Genomic DNA, 23597 nt, shown 5'->3' with positions numbered 1-23597 from the left:
GGATCGCAATTATAGAAAAAGGCTATGTATTGGCTTTGAAATCGCCTAGCGTATATTGCTATGTCTCCAGCAAAACATTTCAAAAGCATTCGTGTCTCATAAGCTCTTTGTAAAGAAACTCCCGCAAGCCCTTTCGCTACAAAGAATATAGCAGCCAATAGAAAAACCGTGACGTTGGTTAGTCAACCAATACCCAACACACCACCCCAGCACCCTGCGGAATGTCTTCAGTTGACAGACTCATCAAAGCAAGTTGAGTGCCTGGACCCGCTTATCAGCAAGCATGTAGAGGCGGTCCATCGGCACTTTACCACCGCTCTTCAAGCTGAGCAGCTGAGCGCTCTTGATAAGGTTCTTGATCTCTCTTCCGTTGAGGTTGAGATGGGACAGTTTCTCGAGAGATTCCTCATTGATGTCAAACTTGTCCCGTCCGGCACGGTCGATGAAGTTCTCCCAGACCTGACGACGCGCCGCGTTTGTAAGATCATGGTAGGGAAGGAACAAATCCACACGTGACTGGAACGCGTGGTCAATGCTGGAGATGCGGTTCGTAGTGAGGAAAAGAATGCCTTGGTAATACTCGAGCTTGGTGAGGAAGACTGGTAATGTGTTAGTGGAGTCGATCGTACGAAAAAGGGGGGATGGACATACTAGAGACAAGCTCGTTCCGGGCAAGACTTTCGTTGGTCCGCGTACCGAGGAACACATCTGCTTCATCCAGAAGAAGCATGGCGTTCCACATGCGGCACAGCTCCAAAGCACGCTCCAGCGCCTTCTCGACATCTGAAGGCTGCGTGCCGAGATCACCTGCACTCATGAGGTACAGCGGCACACGAGAGCGCTCAGCGACGGCTTCAGCAGTGAAAGTCTTGCCCACACCAGGTGGACCGAACATTAGGATGATAAGACCGCGACCCTTGTCGGGAATGAAGTCATCAAAGTCCGTCTTAGACAGGGACTTATTTTCGACGAAGGCCCAGGCAAGGTCCTTCTCGCCTTCTGGGAGAACCAGCTTTTCAAAGGCCTCGTCATTCCAGGTCATGTCCTTCAGATCGTCAACCCGGAGCTCGCACCACTCTTTCGACTTCAGATCGAAACCTTTCATCCACGGCGTAGACAGAAGACACTGCTCGTCCGTCAAAGCTCGGAGATCTTCAGTACGCTCAGCCGGGCCTTTGGCAGCTGTTGAGGTTTCGACAGGAGCCGCGGAGAAATCCATCTCGTACGGGGTATCGGAAAGATCGGGATCAGGTACTTCGACCTCGTCTTCAGAAGTCTCTTCGACGGACAGAGATCGAAGCTTGGGCTTCACGATGTTGCAGCCTCGGTAATAGGCATATGCGTCAACGCACACCTTGCCAGAAACTGGACGCTGCTCCGGCTTCTCTGTCTCGAGTGTAATCTTGGTGCCGTTACAGAGCATGAACTTGTAGCCGCGCAAACTCTCGAACTTGCGTCCTCGTGCAATGAAAGTAGCCTTGGTCTTCTCGACATCGCCGAGAAAGGAAATGGGGAAAACGGGAAGCGCTTGGACCCGTCTGACGCCTTCAAATTCACACATGTTGACACTGGTCGTTGTGAATCCGCTTGCCTCGCCGTTCCAGTCGACGTACTCGATATCGATGGTCCAGGCTGCAGGGCATGAACCAATTTCAGGACGATATCTGTATTTGACTACCCTGCAGATGGTGTCGACGCCGAAAAATTTGGTAATGACCAGCTCGTTCGGGGGAAGATTTGCCAGATGTTCTCAAAGTTCACCTTGCCCGTCTTCTTAGTAAGGGCATGAGAGAGAACCGAGGAAGCGATGACAGGAGTCAGGAACGCGAGAAGGGCGGTAGCCGCATTCTTCAAACTTCCTGCTTCGGCCGTGGCGTGGTACGTCTTCAAATCATCCCATCGGTGTACTAGCGGCATGAAGGGAGGCTCGAAGGTGTAGTTGATGACTTCGAGGTCGAGGTCCTGGTATTTGTTGAGGACCTTGTCAAGAACCTTGCGCATGGCTTCATCTTGAACGGTGATGTCGGATGTGATCCAGCGCTTGTTCTTGAACTCATGACGGTGGACAATGGGTACCTGCAGCGCCCGCTTCTGGAGATCGGCTTCCTCTTCGTCCACGACGGCGAACTCACTCCATCTGACCTGGCACGAATCGTATTGGCATCTGTGATGATACCAGTTGCTGACCAGCTTGGACGCGTAACCAAGTTTGGATGCCTCGGAAGCACCACTGCTGTTTTTGGTGAGTGCCATGACTTCGACACCCTCTAGAACCTGGGCATGTTCTTTCTGGGTCTTTTCTTCCTTTGCTTTCGTATCCACTTCGGAGTCGGAGTCAGATCCGGAGTCAGAATCGGATTCGTCACTGGTGTGGGGATCAGACCAGGTCTCCTCGGACTTCTTGGGGCCTTTGGTTTTGGTTAGCTACTTGATAAAAGAAACGCTTTGGGAGGTTTATGATGCATCCGTGGGAAATAACTGCAGGATGCTAGGCCATTTCATGAACGAGTACCTACGACGTCTTGCTTCACGAGGCATGATGGATGCTGATTCTGTACGGCCGTCAACTGAAACAAGTACGGTCCGATGGTGAATGAGATAGGATGAGAAGCGGATATTGCGTCCAGTGATATATGATCCGGAGAAGTTGGGATATGAAGATGAGATGAGGATTGGTGGGAAAGATGGTCAAGTTGATGTGAGCTGAAGATCTCGAAATATATCAATACCTGGAGAGGGGTCCTGCCTGAGGCTGTCCAAGGCAACTTTCTCTGTGTAAGCGGCAAGGAGCATGTGAAATTGACGCAGCAGGCAGCAGCAGGCAGGCACACAGGCAAACTGTTGGTTATGGCTTCTCAAGGCAAGGCTCAGACGTAGTGCAACCTATAAACAGTGGGTCGCCAAGAAGCCCCTGCCCGTTTAAACTTCTGATTGGTCAGCCTCTAGGCAGAACCAGGGGTAGAGTGGGGGACAAGCCCCTATCGGGTGTGCCTTCCCTATATGCAACTGCAGTACAGATCAGTCTGAGTCACGGCTGGTTATTTACCCCGCGTTCATGAATATTTCTGGAGCAGCTGCCTGGGGGATCCATATACAGGAGCAACGGATCAGATGTGGACTTTGTGTTTGACCAACAGCAAGTTTGTTCAGTCATAATCAAGATAGTGAACACTAGCGCATCTCCCAACTTAGTGCCTTGAGGAGGAGGCTTAAAACCACACTCTGAGTTATGCGCCTTAATATAGGGGCCTTGAAAGGCTTAGCACCTTAACATGTAGTCCTGAATGCCATGGCGTTTGTAATTATCCACACCCACTCACTGCATGAGAACGATCATCCGAACCCCATCACGCACAAGCCCAACTCGAAGCCAGATTCGGATCCCCTTTCTTGTCATACGTCGCCTTCTTTGGATACGGACAGAGAGGCCTCTGCCGATAGACCGAGAGATCCTGACCGCTGCTGTTGTCGTCCCAGGCCGTCGCAATGATGGAGTCCACCGCCGTGCCGTTCTCAGTCCACCGCATGAGCGCCAACAGGGCATCGTGCTCCGGGTCCTGGAACCCGGGCACCGAGTAGCCGCCCGCGGTGCCCGGTAGCTTGGCCGCCTGGCCCCATGAGGCGATGTACCAGGGCGCCTTAACTGCGGCGGGTGACCCGAGACAGTGCTGCATCCCGGGGATCTGGAAGAAGCTGAAGAAGTCGTCGACGTTTCCTCCTCCTACGGCCTTAACGGTCTCGTTGTAGTAGTGCAGCGACGACCGCGCGGAGATCAGGCCGTCGGCCAAGCCCTGATACAGGATGAGTTTTCCGCCAGCACGCCGAAACCCGCTGATGTCGAAGGCATCGGCGGTGGCGTTACCAGGGTTCGTCCGGACGGAGTCGTAAAAGACGTTCTCGCTGTACTGCCGCCAGCTCCAAGACTTGTCGTTGTACACCCAGTATTTCTCCCACTGGGTGTCGAAGTTTTCCGTGTTACCGTAGAGCGTGTATACGTCCCACTGGTTCTCGCCGCTGAGCTCGAGGCCGTTGTACACCAGGTCGCCCTTGGACGTGTAGTAGTCGCCCCAGACCTTCTTGACCGTTTCGATTTGTTGCGGCGTGAGGCAGTCCTTGGAATCGACGCCTCTCTTGCCGCACTGGATCACGCTAAGATCCGGCTTGCAGGCCTCGGGGTGCTGACGATGTTGTCAACGAGACCGTCGACCTTGTCGCATTGGGACAGGACGGTGGATGCGAGCAGGCTGTACTGGCCTGTGCTGGTGAAGGCCTTGGGGTCGCTGGCTGGGAGATTCCAGGTGCCCAACGCTGTCAGCCAGCTCATGAGGCCCGTGGTAGGCCAGGCCGGTGCACCTACCAGGACCCCGTTGAAGCTGTTGGGGCTGATTTGGATCTCTTTCAGACCTTGTCTGCCTCCCGTTGAACAGCCAGAGTAGTAGGAATAAGCAATATCCCGACCATAGTAGGCCGCAGTAAGACGCTTGCCCAGATCGACCGAACCGTGCATGGCCCGATAACCCCAGTCCTTCTGTGCCTCAGCATTCTTGTAGGCCCAGCTCTGGTCCGACGCAGAGTTGTGGCCTGTGTCGGTCGACAATGTGGCGAAGCCGTAGTGCGGCCCAGGGGCCATGTCTACCCAGTCAATACCTCCCAGGAAGCCGCCATTCCCTGTGGCCAAGAATCTCGAGTTCCAGTTGCTCTTCGTGGGGAGAAACAACCCGAACCTGTAGGATGAGCCGCCAGACGGCACCCGAATGATAACGGCACACAGCTCGGGCAGATTGGTAGCGTTGAGCGGGTATCCTAGATTGGAAGGGCCTTCTCCAAACGAGCCTCCTCCAAGAACCGGATAAGCCAGCTCAACCGAAGCACCCTTCGGCAACGCGCCAGTGAATGTCGATGCCGTGCATGCCCCGGCTTGGGGACTGTCTTTCGGCAGGTATCTAGCAGCAGCTGCATACTGCATAGCTAGAGCCGAGAGGGTCCATACTATGGATAAAGAGATGAGAGCCATTCGGAAGAGTTGCTCATAGGACGGATAAACTGCTTTCGATGCACCTGCACCTGCACCATCATCTCGGTTCACTTTCAAAGGCAGATGCAAATTTCCTTATATTAATTTGCCTATTTGTTCTTAGGGGAGGCCCTGGGACTCGGGGCTGAGTAAGACGTACCTCTTGCCGGTTTCCTTGGGACTACCTTCCCGTTTGCGCTGTAATAGCGCATCCCTGGCTTCGAGCTAGCAGCTGCTTCGGTCATGGGCTTCATTCTTCGATCCCTTATACGCCAAGCCACGGCGTAAGATTACGTGATACGTGAGGGCGGGTTGCATCAGAGCCGGAATGTGGAAGGTCCCGACCGTACTATCGAAGTTGCACGAAGGCGGACAAGTAGCACTAGGCCGCTTGCTGGATGCCAGGAGGGTGGTCAGGCTCAGCTTGTTAGTAAATGAAAGTTTTGCTTGCTGACATGCTCAAGTAACCTACACGGTTCCCGCAGGCAGCCGAGATGTCGTAGCCCCTGTCTATCTAGGCAGTTTTGATTGGTGAAAGATCACGTCTAAATACCCCGCGTAGTTATATCATTTCTTTGGACTGTGATTCGTCATATTATGTCTTAGTGAGTCGGGCCCGCTGCATTGCCATTGCACCTTGGCCAGTCATAAATATGTTGTACAACCCCGGAGAGTTCGGTAGCTTCTTCTAGTGCCAAAAATATGAAGTCATGAGGTTCGGTTCCAAGGGGGTGGTTGCTGGGTACGAGTGTGAAAGAAACCAGCTTCGAACCACCCCTTGGCTTCAAAGGGCGCTATATCGAAGCGGTGTGTCCCTTAAGATCCGAGGCAGTTTGCAACTCGGCTATCCATGCTGTCGGCACTTCCAGATCACGCTGTGCATGATAATGTGCATTGCGGTAGTTATATGGATACAAATATCTTGACAGCTAACACGGAAAGTGAGCATACAATCCCGAGCCTTGGAGGGGAAAGAGCACTGACTGAGCTTCGAAGATTGCGTGATGATTTCTTTTCGAGCTTATACATCATACCTCTGTTCCGTGTTATTTACGTAGCCTACAACCGTGTAAAAAGGATAACCAGGACAAGAAACACTCCGTTCGGGGCAACAAAACGAGGAACGAATCACTGCATACTCTTGCTGTTTCACATAATCATGCACCGTTATATGAATGTCCGAGAATCCACAACCCCGACCGCCGCCGCAACGGGCTTTTCTAGGGCATATAATATATCAAAACCCCCCGACTTGAGCTGTCGAATCAGGTTCTTCCAGAATCCAGACTGACTGGCTGCCTGGTATTCCAGCCGGACAAAGCTGTGCCCACCCCCATATCGTCCAACAAGGTAAGCCAGGTGGTCTGATAGCTGCCGATGTCGCTGTGTGTTTGACGGACCGTGTGCATTGACAGAACAGCCATGTAGTAATTCCATTTGCGGGAATTACGAAATCACTTGAGTCGTAAAACTTTGGGGGTTCGTCGGTCTCTGTTTGTGTTTGGACGCCGCCGGCCGAGTTGCGATGGGGCTCTGCACGGTTGTTGTCCCCATCCCAGAAGTGACCCCAGCGTGACCTTTTACCGGCCTGTTGAAATTTGGTAACGTTAGATGAAATGTTTCAATATGACCATCCAATGAGCACGATGGAGTGCAACTTGATGTGGACATACTCTCGCCGCAGCTATGCTACGACTCAGGTGCGTGCGAATAAGGGGCGGCTGAGGTTCATCTTTTAGAGCATAGGGAGACAATTTCCGGCGAGAGTCGTCTACAATGGCAGTGTAACACTGTCTCTAATAAGCTGTACTGAAAGTCGGATCCAAACGTGGTTGCGCATCGGAGTTGGTATATAGATACTGCTCCTATACTCCTGGTTATAATGCTGAGCAGGCGAACCTGCCAAGGACGTAGACTGATATGGTAACCAAGATGCCTTCGCTTAGTATGGATACGCCTAGAACAATGTTTCAAGAGCCATCGAGCCATTTTTCTTGCGTTTGGCAACCCGGTCTACGACAAACAGGTCTGTTAAAGTGTTTGCATCCGTCTATTTTACCCCATGCCAAGAAGGATCATCACCGGATATTCCCATTTCGAGGAAAACCCGTATATACGATGCGTTCTATAGGTGCTTTTAATTGCACTTTCTGACAATTATGCACCTCGAAATAGTCGGGGTCCAGCAGCGCTTGTCGACTAGCCGGGCTCCTCGGCGTCCTATACACCCCACTCGATCAAACCACCATGCCAAGGCAGGACGAACGACATTCGCAAATATAGAAAATAAACCAACCAAGCTCATCAATTGACACAGAATTTGTCGGAGATCGCTGGGGCTTCAGGGTGTCTGGTGTGCAGAAAGGTGCGAGCCGATGAAACGGCAAGGGTACTAGTCTGCATGATCTGCGCAGGGGTCTGGCATTCTCGTGAGATTGGGACTGGGACCAGGCAGAGCCCAGAGCCCCCCAAAGCCCACTGTCGGCACTTCTTGGCTTGGTATATAGCTCGGCTGCGCCTGCTGTTTGCTGGAAGATCTGCTTGTCAATCCTCTTGGCATCTTAACTTTCTCTATCTGTTTCTTTGTAATACTTTTTTTGTGGTGATTTCCACTATTTTCAACATCATGTTGCTGGGTTCTCTTCTTATTGCAGCACACGGTAAGTCACTCTCCACAACTTTACACATTAGTGTGGGCGTCGTATTAGTATACTATGTGCAATCATTACTAACGAAAGTCCGTACTACAGCACTGGTTGCGTCCGCTGATTCCACTTCTGATTCTCACTACCTCGACTTCAGCCGGATCACCTACAAGCGCGCCGATGCCGTGCCCCTGCGCATCATGCCCGTCGGCGCTTCGGTCACCTTCGGCGTCGGCTCGACCACGGGCGACAGCTACCGCAAGGACCTGCTGGACCTGCTGAAAGCCCAGGGCATGACAGCCGAGATGGTGGGCTCCAAGCAGAACGGCAAGGACTTCGCCAACAACCAAGTCGAGGCCACGTCGGGCTTCGTCATCGCCCAGATCGCCAAGTCTGTCAAGAGCGCCGCGCCCAAGTTCAAGCCCAACCTCGTCCTGCTCGACGCCGGCACCAACAACTGCAACAAGGGCGGCGATGTCCCCGACGCCGGCAAGCAGGTCGCCGCCATGATCGACGACATCTACACGAGCAGCCCGGGCGCGACCGTCGTGCTCGCCACCGTGCTCGCCAACAAGGACGCCGCCCAGGACAAGTGCCGGGTGGGCGTCAACGCGCAGTACCAGACGCTGGCGGCCGACATGGCGGCCAAGAAGGCCAAGTTCGTGCTCGTCGACATGCGCTCGCCCGAGGGCCCGACCACGGCCGACCTCAACGACTCGCGCCACCCCAACGACGCCGGCTACGCCAAGATGGCCGCCGTCTGGCTCAAGGGCATCCAGGAGGCCCAGACCAAGGGCTTCCTGACCGCGCCCGTCGCCGCCGAGACAAGTTCCGGCTCCGGCGCGTCCGACGCCAAGCACAACAAGGGCGGCAACCAGCAGGGCGCGGCCAAGAACGCCACGGAGCCTGCCACCGGTGGAGGCAAGAAGAAGGGCGGCCAGCAGCAGGGCGGCGCGAAGAACGCCACCCAGCCGGCGACCGGAGGCGGCTCTGGCGCCAAGAACCCCAGCAAGGGTGGCCAGAAGGGTCAGCAACCCGCGAAGAATGCCACGCAGCCGGCGACGGGCAACACGCCCAAGGGTGGTCAGAAGGGCGCCGGTGGCCAGAAGCAGAACTCCACAAAGGGTGCTACTCCTACCAACAAGACCGCCGGAGCGAAGCCGACTGGTCCGGTCAAGGCAGGCTCCTCGATGGCGTACGAAGTGCACACCTTAATTACTGCAGGAATGATCGGAACGGCTCTGTATTTCTTAATGTAGGCTTTGAGTTGGTGAGCAGCAACAGAGGCGGCACGTTGATGACTTTAATCTTGGTTGTTAGTCGTATTAGTGAACAGATCTTGGTATATATAATTCATTTCGATTCCAACATTAGTACCATGACTCTCGATAGTTCTGTGACTTCCTATTGATTGTACTGTCCTCAAACAATAAAGAGAGGCACCTATGCGCTTGCTAATCCAACACTGGTCCTCACAACCTCCGCAGGCTTGACGTCCAAGCCAGCATTACCACCCTCGTCGACCTCATCCTCACCCGCAGCAACAGGAGGCCACCTCCGAATCTCCATCTTCTTCTCAAACTCGACCCGCTTACCACGCCACCGATCATCCACCCCTTCATGCCCTCGTACCCCAGCAGCGCCGCGTCCCGATTGACCCACCCGAGCACCTCGTCAATATACCCAATCTCCCTCCCATACAAGCTATGAAACTCCTTGCTGCCGCCGCCGCCCATCATCTTCACCCGCCGCTCCGCATACTCCCGCCGCATCTCCGACTCGACCGGCAACGCAGCCCGGCCCGCGAAGACGCGCGCCACGACCTCGGCCTGGAAGTCAAACAGAGAAAAGGTCGAGATGTGGTATGGCACGCCGACGAACGCGAGCGTCGGGTCCGCCATGTAGAAGACGTCCTTGTGCAGATTGTGTGTGACGCAGCCATCGGCCGTGATGACGACGCGGCCGTCTGCTTGTTCGAGGGGAACGCCCGGGGCCTGTAGCTGCGGGCCTAGGAAGGGGTACGAGGAGATGTAGCCGGTGCTCAGCACGACGTGGTCGACGTCGCGGAGACGCGTGCCGTCGTCAAGGACTATTTCGAACGGGATTAGCGAGTCCTCCGACAATGAAGTGCTGTCTGGTGTTTTCTCTTCGAGTTCGACGAAACGTTGTATGCCCGCGACTCTTTGCGCGCTGGATGGCAACAGTGAAGGGGGCAGGTCGAACTTGCCACCGCGCGAGCTCTGGTAAATGTGCTTGACTATTCCCTCGCTCTCGCGGGCAATATCCAGTGACGACACGCCGGCGCCGAGGATGAACACAGTTTTGTCTCGGAAGATCTCCGGGGTGCGGTACCTCTTCGAATGCATCACCCTGTCCGGGAAACGCCGTTTCAAGTCCAGCAGGCCGGGGATATTCGGCACGCGGGGCTCGTTGTAGTGGCCGCTGGCAACCACGGCCGCGTCAAACTGCCACGTGCGGTCCACAAACTCGAACTCGTTCTCACCCGGGACGAGCCGGACGAGCGTGCGGGTGTGGACGGTCCACTGTGGCGACCCTGGGTCTTTGTAGACCGACTCCACGCTGGTGTCGTACAGAGTCTTTTCTTGGGCTCCGGTATGCTCCGCCAGTCTCTGCACATACTTCTCCAAGTGGTCTTGGCTGACGAAGTCTTCGCTCCCCTCTGGCCAGTCCAGGAGTGTGCTTCTCATGAGCGATGTGGGTACGTTGTTACGCAGACCGACATAGCAAGGCCCCGGCGGAGCGTGGACGACGGAAGCCTCATCGAAGCTAGTTTTCCTGGGGGCGTTCTCCTCCCCTGGCGCTTCGCTTGAGTCAGGGTTGTGGGGAGCCGGTGGGTGTTCGTTGGGATAAGGGGGCTCATTGGCCGTCCGAGGATCGTAGTGCCAGACACCGCCGGCTATGCTCGACCGTTCGAACACGGTGACTTCAAACCCGTACCGGAGCAGGTGCGCGGCCGAGGCAACCCCCGATATTCCCGCGCCTACAACGGCTACGGTTTTGACGTCCTGGAGAAGCTGGGCTTCCTGAGTAGTGGAGCCCATGTTGACAAAAAGATACAACGTGGTATTCTGAAATAGGGGTAGAAGGTACAAAAAGCAGATTTAAAGGCAACAAACCCCAGAAACAAGCAGTGAACTCTAAAAGTTAATAGCACTGTAATGGGACGCTCGGGTGCAGTAAAATACACAGGAGCGCGGTATTCGGGTTATTTGGCGCGCATGACGAAACCCAAAGATCAGATGGCAGCTTCCTTTTACCTAGGAAACGAAAACGACTCCCGCCTTTCACATCCGCGGGACATTGCATTAGCATTCGCCATCACCCATGTTCGCATCTATGTACACTTTTCGTAATCCTTTCCTATCTTGTTTGATAAGCCTGGGACGGCCGGATGAGCGCCCGAACCCCATCCCCCGCGTGCCGCACGAATTCAAGCTATGAACCAATATGCACACCTGATGGCGTGCTCCTCCGAGACCCCCGCGCCAACTCCTTATCAGGGACGGCCGGCCTTTTATAACCTGCGAATCTGGGTAATGCTATGGCGGATTCATGCTTCGCATTCAACGTAGCTTTGAAGTCTGAAGGAGATGAATAGAATATTCAATCACCTCATAGGGAACACCTATACAGGGCATCATCTTTGGGGTCTCAACAGCTAGATAGGGGAATACGCTACGCATATACAAATATACGTAGAAAAGGTCTTTGCAGAATATATTACACCATGGGGATATGTAAGAATTCATGATTGCATTTCTGTCGCCGGGAGCTTTTGTAAAATTACAAGTCAAGACCTTTTTGATAGCTAGTCTAAGCATCTACCGAAACATTCCGCGCCTTCTGCGCTATCTCACGATGATGAAGGAACCGAATAAGAAGCGCCATGCCAATCTCGCCCACATTGAGGAAAACCATCGTGATGAACCCCTTCCGGTACCGCGGCGCCTCGACCTGCTGCCAAATAATCAATGGCAGCCACGCCTGGACCACAAACGACATCTCGTTCATCGACGCGACCACGAACGCGCGCTCCTCGTTGTTGTCACTACAAATCTCGTGCGCCCACGCGAACATCAGCCCGGAGACGCCCCCGCCCATCAAGCCCAGCACGTAGCACGCCCACTTCCAGCCGAGCGGGATATCCCAGGCCGCGAGGCTGGCGTTGAGCACGATGTGCACCGCCCCCGCTAACACGACGGGCGGCCAGCGCGCGCCCCGTAACACAGAATCCGACGACCAGGCGTAGATCAGCGTGAAGAAGACGGTTACCGCGGACGCGATGCTCGGGAGCGAGTTCACGGCGGCGACGCCGTAGCCCTCGGACTTGAGCCAGAGCTGGAAGGCGGGCTGGCCGCCGTAGCCGATCCCGTTGTTGAAGAAGATGTAGAGCAGGGACAGGGCGTAGACGTGCCACGACGTGAAGATCTTCTTGAACGTGGCCCGGTTGTACGAGCCACCGCGGCCGCGGCCCGCGCGGCCCTCGTGCCGCATGCGCGTCCGGGCGAGCTCCTTCTCGGCGTCGGTCAGCCAGAACGCGCGCGTCACGTCGGGCACGTCGGGCATCAGGAAGAAGCCGACCGCGGCGATGGGCAGCGAGATGACCGTGTTGATGATGAAGAGCCATTGCCAGCCGTGGTAGCCGTGGTGGCCGTCCAGCCGGTACACGGCCGCCATCAGGTAGCCCGAGAACATGGAGCCGACGGAGCCGCAGGCGTGGAAGATGCAGGACCGCTTCGCCAGCTCGTCCCTGCGGTACCAGGACCCGATCACGTACTGCATGCCCGGGTAAAAGCCCGACTCGGCCAGGCCGATGAAAAAGCGCAGCACGTAGATCTGCGTCGCGTTGGAGCACTGCGTCAGCAGGATGGTCAGGACGGACCAGGTGACCTCGCAGGCCGGGATCCAGATCGAGGGCCGGACGCGAGTCAGGAGCATGTTACTGGTAGGGAAGGGATAAACGTTAGGGTCTCCATCGCAGTGTTTGGTGGCTGAAATAGGGGCCTCTGCTCACCTTGGTATCTCACCGATCACGTATCCCACAGTCCAGTACAGCGTCATATAGTTCAACTGGTTCCCGTACAGGTCCATGTCTTCCTTCATGCCGCTGACGAAGGCGCTGCTGATGTTCACCTGGTCGAGGTGTTTGATGAAATAGCCTAGGGAGGCGAGGGTGAGAATGACAGCATCGAGCTTGGCCAAGAAGTGGCGCTCTTCAGGGGACTTGTCGAAGGTGTCCCACAGGTAAGAACGCCATGTCCCCTTCACTTCCTTGGATACTGGGACCGAATCTGGGTTGGCATCGCTCCCGTGGGTCGACTCTGTGGACGTAGCAGGCGCCTTGGTGTCTGACGGAACCACGTGGTCCTCTTTTGAGGCCATGATTGCTAACAGGGTCACGTAAACAGGCCACTAGAATAGCAATCGAGCTCGAGTTGGCCAGTGGCAAGGGCATAGCCAATGCCCAAGAATACGGTTCTCATAGGGCCTATATCTTTACCAATTCCACTCACCGTCCGTGTATGCCCGAATGCTAGGGACGAAGTCTCATATCTTGCAGGTCCAAGTGCCGCTGCAGTCTCGTAACCTACAAGCGCCCATGATGCCATACGGCGTAGAGTTATGTTACCGCTGTTGGCCATCCGACCCAGCAGCGGCATGACTCGCACATAGCATAACGTTTGACATTGAGGGTTCGTTTACTACAGCGGACTGCATTAGGAGGCTCTTTCTGCGCATTGGGAACGAACCATGCTGCATTGACGGAGTTGAGGCGTTCGTTTGCCCGGAATGCAGGAGTTTGGATAGTCCCGTAGAAAACAACCCCCTTTTAGGCCAACCGTGCAGTCAGCGCCGCGTGCATTTCTCAGCAAGCAAGTCTAGAACCTCTCCAAACCGGGCTTGAAACCTCACAGCACTGCTATAACATCGGGGTGGTATGCCTTGGAACCCGTCATTGCGTTTCCTTGGTTGTGCATGGCGTGCGGAGATGGCGGTGATGACACCAGTGGTAACCCCAATCACGCCATTACAACCCGGCCAACCTGAACATATCACCGACGATCCCAGAGGTAACAATTGAGTTCGCACCATCCAAGGTGCATATCTCGAATCTAGTTTCAGACCAATAAGCGAAGACCTATTGTCATTTGCTTTGGAGATTTCCTTATCGGCATGCAGCATGCGTCGCACATCGTGATGCTTAAATGAGGGGGAATTACCAATTCCTGGTGCGGAGAGATTAGCCGCTCTAGGAACACAAGTTCTCCAGATCCGATTGATTGGAGTATGGGGTCACGGAGAATAGAGATCCCCTCATTGGCGCTGTTGATTACAAATGAACCCAGTAGACTGGCGATGCGTCCTTGCTTATATTAGTACTATACATTCCCAGGGGTATGATCGCGGTCGCCAGTCACTATATACAAATTTAGACCTTGATTATAGCTTCACAACCAGTCTTAATATTCTCATCGTTCCCAGTTTAGTTGAAGCGTTTCGTTAATCATCAGTCAAGATGGCCCCTGCCCCTATCGCAGACCATATCGTGGACGTCGCGCCGCCGATCAAGGACACCCTGGGCCTCCCCGAGACGACTCTGGCTCGATTCAAGAAGGGAGGCGTGGATCTGTCCAACGGCTACCCCTATCGGCCCTCGAGGCCGCTCTACCTGCAGGACGTTCTCAAGATCCGCAACGAGCCGTGGGAGCACAAGGACGCCGGCGCACGCGCCGACAAGTCCAAGAGTGCCCTGCTGTCCGCCGCCACTAAGGTCACGGACTTGACGACACATATTGGCACCGAGATTGAGGGCCTGCAGCTCAAAAAACCTGACCGATCAGCAGAAAGATGAACTCGCTCTACTCATCGCTGAGAGGAGCGTCGTCTTCTTCCGCAACCAAGACATCTCGCCGCACCAGCAACTCGAGCTGGGCAAGTACTACGGTGTCCCTGAGGTTCACGTGAGTACCCGTGTCCGTGTCCGGACTGTGTCGTTTTGGTCCTTACTGACCTGTGCTGCAAACAAACAGCCTCAAGTACCCCAGGTGCCCGGCGAACTAGGCGTGTCCGTCATCTGGCCGGACCTGATGGCGACGGAGCGCAAAGCCGACTTCCGGAACCCCGGGGGCGCCTCGCGGTGGCACACGGACCTGGTGCACGAGCTGCAGCCGGCGGGGATCACGCACCTGCACAACGACGCGGTGCCGCCGGTCGGGGGCGACACGCTGTGGGCGAGCGGGTACGCGGCGTACGAGAAGCTGTCGCCCGGCTTCCGCCAGATCATCGACGGCAAGTCGGCCGTCTACCGCTCCGCGCACCCCTACCTCGACCGGGAGCGCCCCGAGGCCGGGCCCCGCTGGGTCGAGCGCGTCCACCCGCTCGTCCGCGTCCACCCGGCCACGGGCTGGAAGTCGCTGTTCGTCAACCGGGCCATGACGGACCGCATCGTCGGGCTCGACCGCGGCGAGAGCGACGCCATCCTTAACTACCTGTACGACGTCTACGAGAAGAACGTCGACATCCAGCTGCGGTTCAAGTGGACCCCGGGCACCAGCGCCTTGTGGGACAACAGGTTAGTTCTTACCTACTTACATCCTTAGTCTTCGTTTTCCTTCCCTCCCCCGCATTGGCGGTTTACTATATGATTACGGGCGCTGACACTAGAAATCAAAGAATCACAATCCATAACGCGAGCTGGGATTACGGAGGCAAGTACCCGAGGCATGGCACACGTGTCACGGCGTTGGCCGAGAAGCCCTACTTCGAACCGAATGCTCCCACAAGGCGTCAAGCCCTGGGGTTGCTCGATGAAGGCGAGCTTCTAGAGGACGGACCGGCGTAGGATGTATGAGGCGGTGTTGGATATGAACCAGATTGATACTAAGGAATACTGGAGAGGGATTCGAAGTATATTGTGAATATTGTTGTGATGGTCTTGGGCGACAGGATATGGGCTATCACATGCATATTCCCAGATACATGGCTAAGCTGATAATTGTGCCCAAACGGCTATTCGAGGCAGTGTTCTGCCATTATTATCACCAAACAACTGTATCGCTGCGAAAGGCCTTCCTCTTTGCGTTCGTATTTCAACTCGTTCTAGATTCACAGGGTGTCCTTGCTCATATTACCTACCAATGCTGGCGTGTCCGAGAGGAGGCGCATCGCCTCACGTGCTCGTGGCTTAGGGGCTCGCTCAGAGGTTCCTGCGGACAGCCACAGCCGAAGATAGTTAAGGGGTAGCACCGTGGCGGGCTCTTCAATTTACTTCAGCCTAATTCCCGCCAGAGCGGTTGCTTGTGAGAGCTAGTTGCCCCCCAGCAGAAGTTACACCCCAAAGCTGGGCTGTGGCTAGGCGATTCCCAAGCATTGCACTAGTGCTAAGGATGGGTAAACATGGGCTTTCCTGGCCCGAGAGACAGGGCATAGTTGCTATTCTCAGCAGAGAGTGTTTACGTCTGTTCGCAAGTGCAAGGGCTGCACACGGTCCAAGGATGGGGCTGAAGAAGGACTTGTTTACATGGCGCAGCTCGGGACCGCTCTAGATCATACAGCACAAGGTCTTCGTCTCACTGTCCCATGTCAACAGTGAGTATTGGTATATAGAGTCGAGGATTCGACACAGAACAGAAGGTGAGATCCAACCACTCACAATCACCACTCTCACCAGTCGAATCCTGAACCAACAGAATGCGGAACCTCATTGCCCTCGTCTCGGCGCTGCAAGTAGCAGGGGCAGCGTCGATTTCCCCAGAGATAGAGCCGCGGGCCCAGCAGCAAAGCGGCGATGCTTGCACTACCTTGAGCCAGGTCATACAGTCCCACGCTGTCAAGGGGAAGGATCTCCTGGTGGAGGGCCAGCTGGTGCACGACTGCTTGACGGCCCTCCCGTTCAAGTCGCAGCTGACGGGCCAGTTCTTGACGGAACTGCGCAAGTACGTGCAGTTCCAGTCCACCCTCGAAGCACTGAAAGCGCCCCCGAAGAGTTACCTGTCCCCCGCTATTGACATCCTGGGCGGGCTGGACACAATCGCCAAGACGACGTACCAGAGCCAGTACGATTTCGACATGGCCCTCACCAGCCTGTTCAACTCGGCCAATGACGGTCATCTCGACTTTCAGTTGTGCTCTATACGCCCCACCCTTCTGTTCTTTCGCGATCCGAGTTACCAAATGGTGTCTGTTTCCGTCGATGGACTGGCCGCACCGGCACTGTACTTGTGGAACGATGCCTCCTTAATTACCTCGAAAACCGTCAAGGTATCACCTGTTACGACGATCAACGGGAAGAAAGCCACGGACTATCTTAATGACGTCGCCAGTCGGATAACCAGCCAAGATCCCGACGCGAGATGGAACCAGCTCTTCCCCTCATATGCCGCTTTGGCTAGCAGCGGCAGCCCGGCGTACGCATACGGCAAGTTCACGACCTCCGTGGTCTGGCCCGGCACCAACAGCACGGTTGTCGGGTTTGCCAACGGCACGACGCTGGCCATCGACACCGTCACCATTATGCCGGCCGCCATCATCAGCGGCGGCAACTTCCCGCAGAACGCCGAGGACCTCTTCGAGAACATTTGTGTGCCGTCGTCCGCTACGACGGCGAACAACCAGAAGAAGAGGTCCTTGCCGTCCTGGAAGTTCCCCGACAACTACGACGACGAAACCCAGGAGAAGCAAACCCAGTTGCCGACGTCGGGCCCCCAGTACTACCCCAGACGCAGATTCGCGACAGCTACAACCAGATGAACGGGTACTACCTCGACGCCCAGACGGCCGTCATGTTCATCCCAAGCTTCAACGGCGAGGGCCAGCCCGACGACCAGGACGGCAAGTTCGCCGACGTGGCGACGAAGCTGGTGAGTGACGCGGTCAAGTCGGGCCGCAAACGCATCATCATCGACGTGTCGGGTAACGGCGGCGGCAACATCAACCGGGGCTTCGACCTGTTCCGCCTCTTCTTCCCGAACGGGTTCCCCTACTCGGCCACCAAGTTCCGACGTACCGACGCCACCAACGCCATAGACACCATCTTCGCCTCCCTGACCCAACAGGAAGCCTCGAACGACCCCTGGGGCTGGAAGGGCCAGGTCCGGCCCGACCAAAAGACCCGCGTCTCGTCGCTGGACGACTTCCTCGGCAGCGGCGCGCTCGAGCTCGGCGTCCCCGTCTCGTCGCTCTTCGCCAACTTCGACTTCGCGGCGTTCTCGTCCAAAGACAGCCCCGTTCGCGGCTTTGGCGCCGTGCCCCTGTCGTCCAACTCGCCCCCTACGCCCCCGAAGACATCATCATCATCAGCGACGGCATGTGCGCCTCGACCTGCACGACCTTCGTGAACCTCATGACTAACGTCGGGGGCGTGCGCACCGTCGCCTTTGGCGGCCGGCCCAGCACGGGCCCCATGCAGATCATGGGCGGCGTGCGCGGGTCCCAGTCGTACGAGATCGACGACATATACGCGAAAGTGAGCCAAGCCGACGCCATGCTCCACCAGAAGCCGAGCCTGCTGTCCTCGGACATGACGGCCAAGTGGCAGGCGAGCCGGCCGATCAACAGCAGCGCCTTCCCGCTCGTGCTGGGGTCCGGCAGCGTCAACTTCCGCAACGCATACCAGCAGGGGGACGACAGCACGCCGCTGCAGTTCGCGTACCAGGCCGCCGACTGCCGCCTCTTCTACACGTTCGACAACTACGCCAAGCCGGCGACGCAGTGGCAGGCCGCGGCCGACGCCGTCTGGGGCGGCAAGGGCTGCGTGCAGGGCTCGACGGGGGCCCAGGGCTCGCGCGCGTACGCGGCGGCGCACCCGAACCAGAGTGGCGGAAGCGGCAGCGGCAGCGACGGTGACAGCAAGAAGAAGAACGGAGCCAACAACAACCGCGAGTATGCCTACGGCGGTCTGGGGGCAGCGATGCTCATTCTGGCCATAACCTGGTCGTTGTGAGGGCCTTTCTTCGTTTCTGCTGAGCTGGCTCTTGATTTGAGTCAACGTTAGGTATTTTTGTGTTTGTGGTTAAGTTGAGATCTTACTTGTTTTGGATGCTTATTTACTGTACTATTATGATAGAGGATAGATTTGCCTGGTTTGATTACGACGACAATACTCCTAGATATAGACCTACGATAATGAATAGATTTAGATTCCCTTTATGTGCTTGGAAAGCAACAACAATTACCTGCGACAGCCTATAGCCATGTTATCTCGTCAGACCTGAGGGTTACTGGAGAGCAACACCCCCTATTCACCGTGACAGGTAGAGTGCTGTCGACAACAAAAATGAATCATCTCGAACTCTTTTCAACAGGGTGCTTATCTGCTCACTCTGAGTGTTTTTGTTTTAGCCGGACTAGCTTCGTAGTAGCTCAAAGTCCAGAAAGTGTAAAAGGTTTTGGCTCGAGTACTTCTTCTACGATGCATCAGGAGGCGTACTTTAGTCTTGCAGGAATCAAGACCGGCTCATGTCATCGGCACTCCTCCAAAATGGGGCCATGCTTATGCATAATACTGAAATAATGTTTACATGATTACTCCTTTCATTAAAGTACTTGAACATCGTCCTAGCTATGCAACACCGGACAGCACTGGCGCGACTGGATCTAAGTCAACGATTTACAGACGGGTATCAAAGCTGTAAAAATCGAAAATACACCAAACAAAGCAAAAAGTCAAAAGGGCGTAGTGGTTCCCAAGAGAAAATGCCAAATTCTGTGCAGCTAGGTAATCCAACACAATCTCTATACAAATAATTTACCAATGTTTCTCCAACCACCACTTCTCATGTTGATTAATGTTTAATGGCAGTCAGGTGTCTCGGGGATCTCCCAGATCTCGCCTTCCTGCTTTTCGACCTTCACAGGGGTTTGAGCCTGCTGGCCATTCGTATTATTGACATGCTTGTCCTTGGTAGGGGTGTCTGCGAAAGGTATCGACGATTTCGCCGTGAAATTATGCCCCTTTTTCGGGAGTCGGGGAGTTTCCGCTTGGTTTGGCGGCAGCCACTTTAGAGGGCCTGTATGGGGCAGTGCCTGGGGGTTGACCCTTCAGGTTGGTAGGGTACAAACAAGTCGGCACTCTTTTCGTCCAATTCAGACAGTGTAGGCTGATGGACTTCAATCAGAGGTGTCATTGGCAGCGTTGGTGAAGTAGCAGGCAGACTCTGGGCTTGGTTCTTCCGAGTACTCGGAAGCGTTGAGCTCAGGGGGCCTGAAGACTTGGGTCTGTCCATCATCGCAACTGGGTGCTCTGTGTTGATACTAGAGGGACGAACCTTTGCAGCTGGCTTGGCTGCTGCAGGGGTGGTGGCTTGGTTTGGCGCCTGGGCCTTCTTTGCCGCTTCCCGAGCTTCTCTCATCTCTTTAGTGACGAGTGTGATCTTCTTCACCCCGTGAGTAAGTCTTGAGACTTCGTCATCTGAATCCGGACCTGCTCGAGAGGGAGATAACGAAGGTGTTGAAGATGTCACGTGGGAGGTCGCCGGGCGCTCCTGAGCCGTAGCAGGTGGCAGCCCACCTGAGTCAAAGCCAGTCTTCTTTTTCGAAGCCCTCGACTTCGGTCTGCCAGGAGGCTTTGTACCAGTTGTCGGGGCCTTTGCGGCCCGCTTCGGTGCATCCACAGCGCTCTGCGAACGAGATGCTGCCGGTCGCGTCTTTCTCACGTCCAGCGTGTCATTGGTTCGGACACTCATCGAAGACTCTGGCCGAATGCTCTGGGATGTGTCGGGTCGGGGATAATATGGCGGAGGAGGCATCGCATTAGCCGCGTCCAGCGAATCATCACTATTGGTCATGAATGTCGACGCACTACTAAGGCGACGGCTGGTCGGACGCGATGACGTGGAAGCAGCATGAGCCGGAATACCACGTGCGGAAGCCTGTTTCTGCAATTAGTTTCGAAAACCCGTTGCACGCCAGACTGGCGGAGCGACAGGATGGACTAACCTTTTCTTGAAGGATGCTTGACGCATTTGTCATAGTACTCCTACGGCTGTGCCCGCGTGTCTTGACCTCGGTAGGACTAGATGGTCTGACTTGTCTGCGTTCCCGGAGGGACTTCCGCACTCCACCGTTGTTCTCCGCAGACTCAACGTTTTGCGCAGGCAGTGACTGACGATCGCGCTTGAGGCGATTGGTATCTGCCTTCATTTCTTCCCAAGTAACACTGCTCACCGGGCGGTCGGTCGGAATCAGCAGTTTACTTAGTTCCAACGCAGCCACTGGCCAATGAACCTCAGGAGGCGGCGGAGTAGGCGCCCTCGGCGCTGGTTGCGTGGTCAGGTGTCCAGAAGCGGTGCGACGGACCTTATCCGGATCAACCGCTTTGAGGACTGATGACTGAGTGGGCGAGCAGTACGTAGGGATGGGGCCTTGTCGTGGAATCCTGGGATCAGGTAGAACTACATGAGGAGTCTTGGCCGCATCCAGCTGGTCGAGCTCCTGCTGGGACCACCATTTCGGGTCATAGGGGAACCCGGGCATCTCAATGCGAACATCGCAATCTGAAGATATCGTACTGCGACGGCTTAGGGGCTGCTGCTTATCGGGCTGTTGCTGAACACGCTTATTCGTCGGCTGATTTCCCGCCCTATACGGCTAGGGCTTTCCTCCTTTGCATTTTTGACATCAGTGCCAGCTAAACCACTGATATGACTGAGGACACCGGAGCACAGGGCACGGTCGCTGTAGCCACCTTCAAGCGCGCTGATGACTCGCCCGTCGACCGACAGTCCCTCCTCGGCAGCAAGCTTGACAACATCCCGTGTAATCCTCGCATAGAATTCGGTTGGGACATTGACTGTGTGGCGCTGCATGCCTGCGCCTTCCCACTCACTCGCATCGAAGCCAGCAGAAATGAAGATGGCGGCCTTTGGTTCCTGGCCAGCGGCGCGTAATCTCTCGGTCTCGCGGCGGAGATAGTTGCGGGTCTTTTCGAGTAAGACAGAGTATTTGGATTGGTAAAGACGCCAAAATTCCACCTCGGAGCTCCATTCCTGAAGGTGAACATTCCAGACGTTTTGACCATGCGCGTTATCGATACAGAGACTGGCATTCTTGATATTATCTATGTCGCCAGCTTCGCAGGGATACGAGTTAATGTCGTGTAAACTGAAATAGCCAATGGAGGATTTCTTCCAGGCCGCGGCATTCTTGGGCTGCTTGATACGCCGGGTGTTGTGATCCCAGGCGATGGCTTGCGAACCGTCTCCGTGGTGTAAGTCGATATCGATGATGGCAGCATGTGTCATCCCGTGGTTCATAAATCCATGCATGATACCAACATGCACATTGTTGAGCCAGCAGAAACCTTGGGGGTGGTGAGCCGAGCAGTGATGGCCGGGTGGTCGGACTCCTACAAAGGCCCGCTTCGCCTGCCCCATCAAGACAGCGTCAACAGCTTCGCATACGGCACCCAATGCGCCCTCGAACGCTGCCAGTGATTCTTTGCACAAATAGAGATCCCCTTCGTGGAATGGTTTGGGATTCTCCACGCCTAACCCCCGATCCATAATAGGTCGCTTCAGCTCGCTGTTGCCAGACGCCAGTTGTGCTTCCGCCGCATCACATAGCATTCCCAACTCTTCCATCCATTTTGACCCATGTACATTGGTGACGATGGGCGAGGTAAGCGATATGGTGCGGTCAGTTTTGCGGATTCGGAACGGGATGGTAGCCAAAGTCGCAGGGTCCAGGTCGGGGGTGATTGGAACTTTTCCATCGCAATGTCTCTCGCCGAGGCGAACATAAGCCAGGGCAACGCCAAGTGCACAGGCCTGAAGTCGCTCAGGTCGCTCGACAATCGTGGCGAGGTTGCCTTTGGTCGTTTTAGGCCTCGAGAAGCGGTGGCCGTAACAAGAATCGTGCAGGACAACGAGGGTGTCGGATTTCTTCGCAGCTACACTGTTGTGCAGCATATCCAGCTCAGACTGGAAGTAGTTATTGGCGATAGAACCTTCTGTTATTCTCGGTCTCGGCGGTTCCTCCATTACAGGCTGCGGACCAAAATTCATGGGCGATCGAGGGGCCGGTGATACCAAGCTTGCTGAACTTCCCCGGCGTGAGGCACCCCGGCTGGGGGCACGGCTAGGGGTGATTCCGCTCGTGGAGCGTAGTGAGGTATTGGACGATTTCCTCAAAAGGTTCGGGGTGCCAGATCGTGACTGGGGCCTCGCGCCAGTCGACACTGAGCGAGAGACGGGGCTGCGAGAAGAGTTCCGGCCGCCATTTGGGGAGACGCCCAAGTTGGCCCGATCTGGCGTCGAGAGGGGAGGGTGTATCGGATGCGGCAGAGGACCATTTTGCCTGGGTGATGGTTTTGTGTGGGCATTATGCGGCCCTGGTGAGTCGAGCGAGACGTTCTGCATCGACTGGGCGAGTGTTGCGTCGACATCGCTGCGACGTGGTGGTTTGTTCGTGGCCGCATTGTCGGGTTGGGCCGCTAAGCTCCGATTAGGGGTTGAAGCCATGACGTTTGTAGGATTTATCCTGAAAGGGCAACAACAGCAAGGTGTGTTTCCGCCTAACTAAGGTATCGTCAGTCGGATGCCAGGTTGCGACAATGGATTGCGACCGCATGTGTGCGTCGCTTGCTTGCTTCCCAATCGCTCCGTCGATCAACCACACGAAAGTTGCTGTCGTCGGGGGAGAGGTGACGGGGCCAGCTCGGAGTAAGGACGCCTGGGTGGCGGACGGGCGAAATGAAAGCGTCTCTTGTGCCAGACTTGAGGGCCAGCAGGATAAGCAATACGGGAATTATGTACCGCGCAATGCAATGTTTCGGGTCCCTATCTCGAGCGGCTGCAAGCCGGGGCGCGTCGCGTAACTCAAAATAAGTCGTCAATCAACTCAATGCAACAACAACCCCTGTTTTATGCGGTGTGGGGGAGATTCTCAGGTAAGTCCAGGTCGATCCCTAGGCGCTGCTG

The 23597-nt window shown here is 55.5% G+C and overlaps 8 protein-coding genes across 8 annotated transcripts; 3 read left to right on the top strand and 5 right to left on the bottom strand.

The window, feature by feature from the left end:
* Positions 1–243: 243 nt before the first annotated feature.
* Positions 244–2538, bottom strand: PG997_007367 (uncharacterized protein; the record flags this gene model as incomplete). The annotated part of the gene is given in 4 exon segments (XM_066811682.1): positions 244–599; positions 652–1664; positions 1679–2408; positions 2517–2538. The coding sequence occupies 4 exon segments, from the start codon at positions 2536–2538 to the stop codon at positions 244–246; spliced, it is 2121 nt and encodes a 706-aa protein (XP_066667024.1).
* An 809-nt stretch (positions 2539–3347) lies between these two features.
* On the bottom strand, positions 3348–4966 carry PG997_007366 (ferulic acid Esterase/Feruloyl esterase; the record flags this gene model as incomplete). The annotated part of the gene is made up of 2 exons (XM_066811681.1): positions 3348–4139; positions 4184–4966. 2 exons carry the CDS (start codon positions 4964–4966, stop codon positions 3348–3350), a joined length of 1575 nt encoding a protein of 524 aa, XP_066667023.1.
* Positions 4967–7640: 2674 nt separating this feature from the next.
* PG997_007365 (uncharacterized protein) lies at positions 7641–8918 on the top strand (the record flags this gene model as incomplete). Its single annotated transcript, XM_066811680.1, has 2 exons — positions 7641–7674; positions 7765–8918. The coding sequence occupies 2 exons, from the start codon at positions 7641–7643 to the stop codon at positions 8916–8918; spliced, it is 1188 nt and encodes a 395-aa protein (XP_066667022.1).
* A 213-nt stretch (positions 8919–9131) lies between these two features.
* Positions 9132–10721, bottom strand: PG997_007364 (uncharacterized protein; the record flags this gene model as incomplete). Its single annotated transcript, XM_066811679.1, has 1 exon — positions 9132–10721. The coding sequence occupies one exon, from the start codon at positions 10719–10721 to the stop codon at positions 9132–9134; it is 1590 nt and encodes a 529-aa protein (XP_066667021.1).
* Positions 10722–11493: 772 nt separating this feature from the next.
* Positions 11494–13062, bottom strand: PG997_007363 (uncharacterized protein; the record flags this gene model as incomplete). The annotated part of the gene is made up of 2 exons (XM_066811678.1): positions 11494–12622; positions 12695–13062. The coding sequence occupies 2 exons, from the start codon at positions 13060–13062 to the stop codon at positions 11494–11496; spliced, it is 1497 nt and encodes a 498-aa protein (XP_066667020.1).
* Positions 13063–14197: 1135 nt separating this feature from the next.
* On the top strand, positions 14198–15523 carry PG997_007362 (Taurine catabolism dioxygenase TauD- TfdA family; the record flags this gene model as incomplete). The annotated part of the gene is made up of 4 exons (XM_066811677.1): positions 14198–14452; positions 14526–14642; positions 14712–15253; positions 15355–15523. The coding sequence occupies 4 exons, from the start codon at positions 14198–14200 to the stop codon at positions 15521–15523; spliced, it is 1083 nt and encodes a 360-aa protein (XP_066667019.1).
* Positions 15524–16371: 848 nt separating this feature from the next.
* On the top strand, positions 16372–18622 carry PG997_007361 (uncharacterized protein; the record flags this gene model as incomplete). Its single annotated transcript, XM_066811676.1, has 3 exons — positions 16372–17387; positions 17417–17935; positions 17980–18622. The coding sequence occupies 3 exons, from the start codon at positions 16372–16374 to the stop codon at positions 18620–18622; spliced, it is 2178 nt and encodes a 725-aa protein (XP_066667018.1).
* Positions 18623–19470: 848 nt separating this feature from the next.
* PG997_007360 (uncharacterized protein) lies at positions 19471–23138 on the bottom strand (the record flags this gene model as incomplete). Its single annotated transcript, XM_066811675.1, has 4 exons — positions 19471–19717; positions 19771–20555; positions 20617–21173; positions 21266–23138. 4 exons carry the CDS (start codon positions 23136–23138, stop codon positions 19471–19473), a joined length of 3462 nt encoding a protein of 1153 aa, XP_066667017.1.
* Between the last annotated feature and the right edge of the window lie 459 nt (positions 23139–23597).

This window comes from Apiospora hydei (assembly GCF_038363865.1).
Source record: "Apiospora hydei strain CBS 114990 chromosome Unknown utg000006l_segment0_segment0, whole genome shotgun sequence".
NCBI classification, from domain to species: Eukaryota; Fungi; Ascomycota; class Sordariomycetes; order Amphisphaeriales; family Apiosporaceae; genus Apiospora; species Apiospora hydei.
This window is presented reverse-complemented; position numbering and strand designations above follow the sequence as displayed.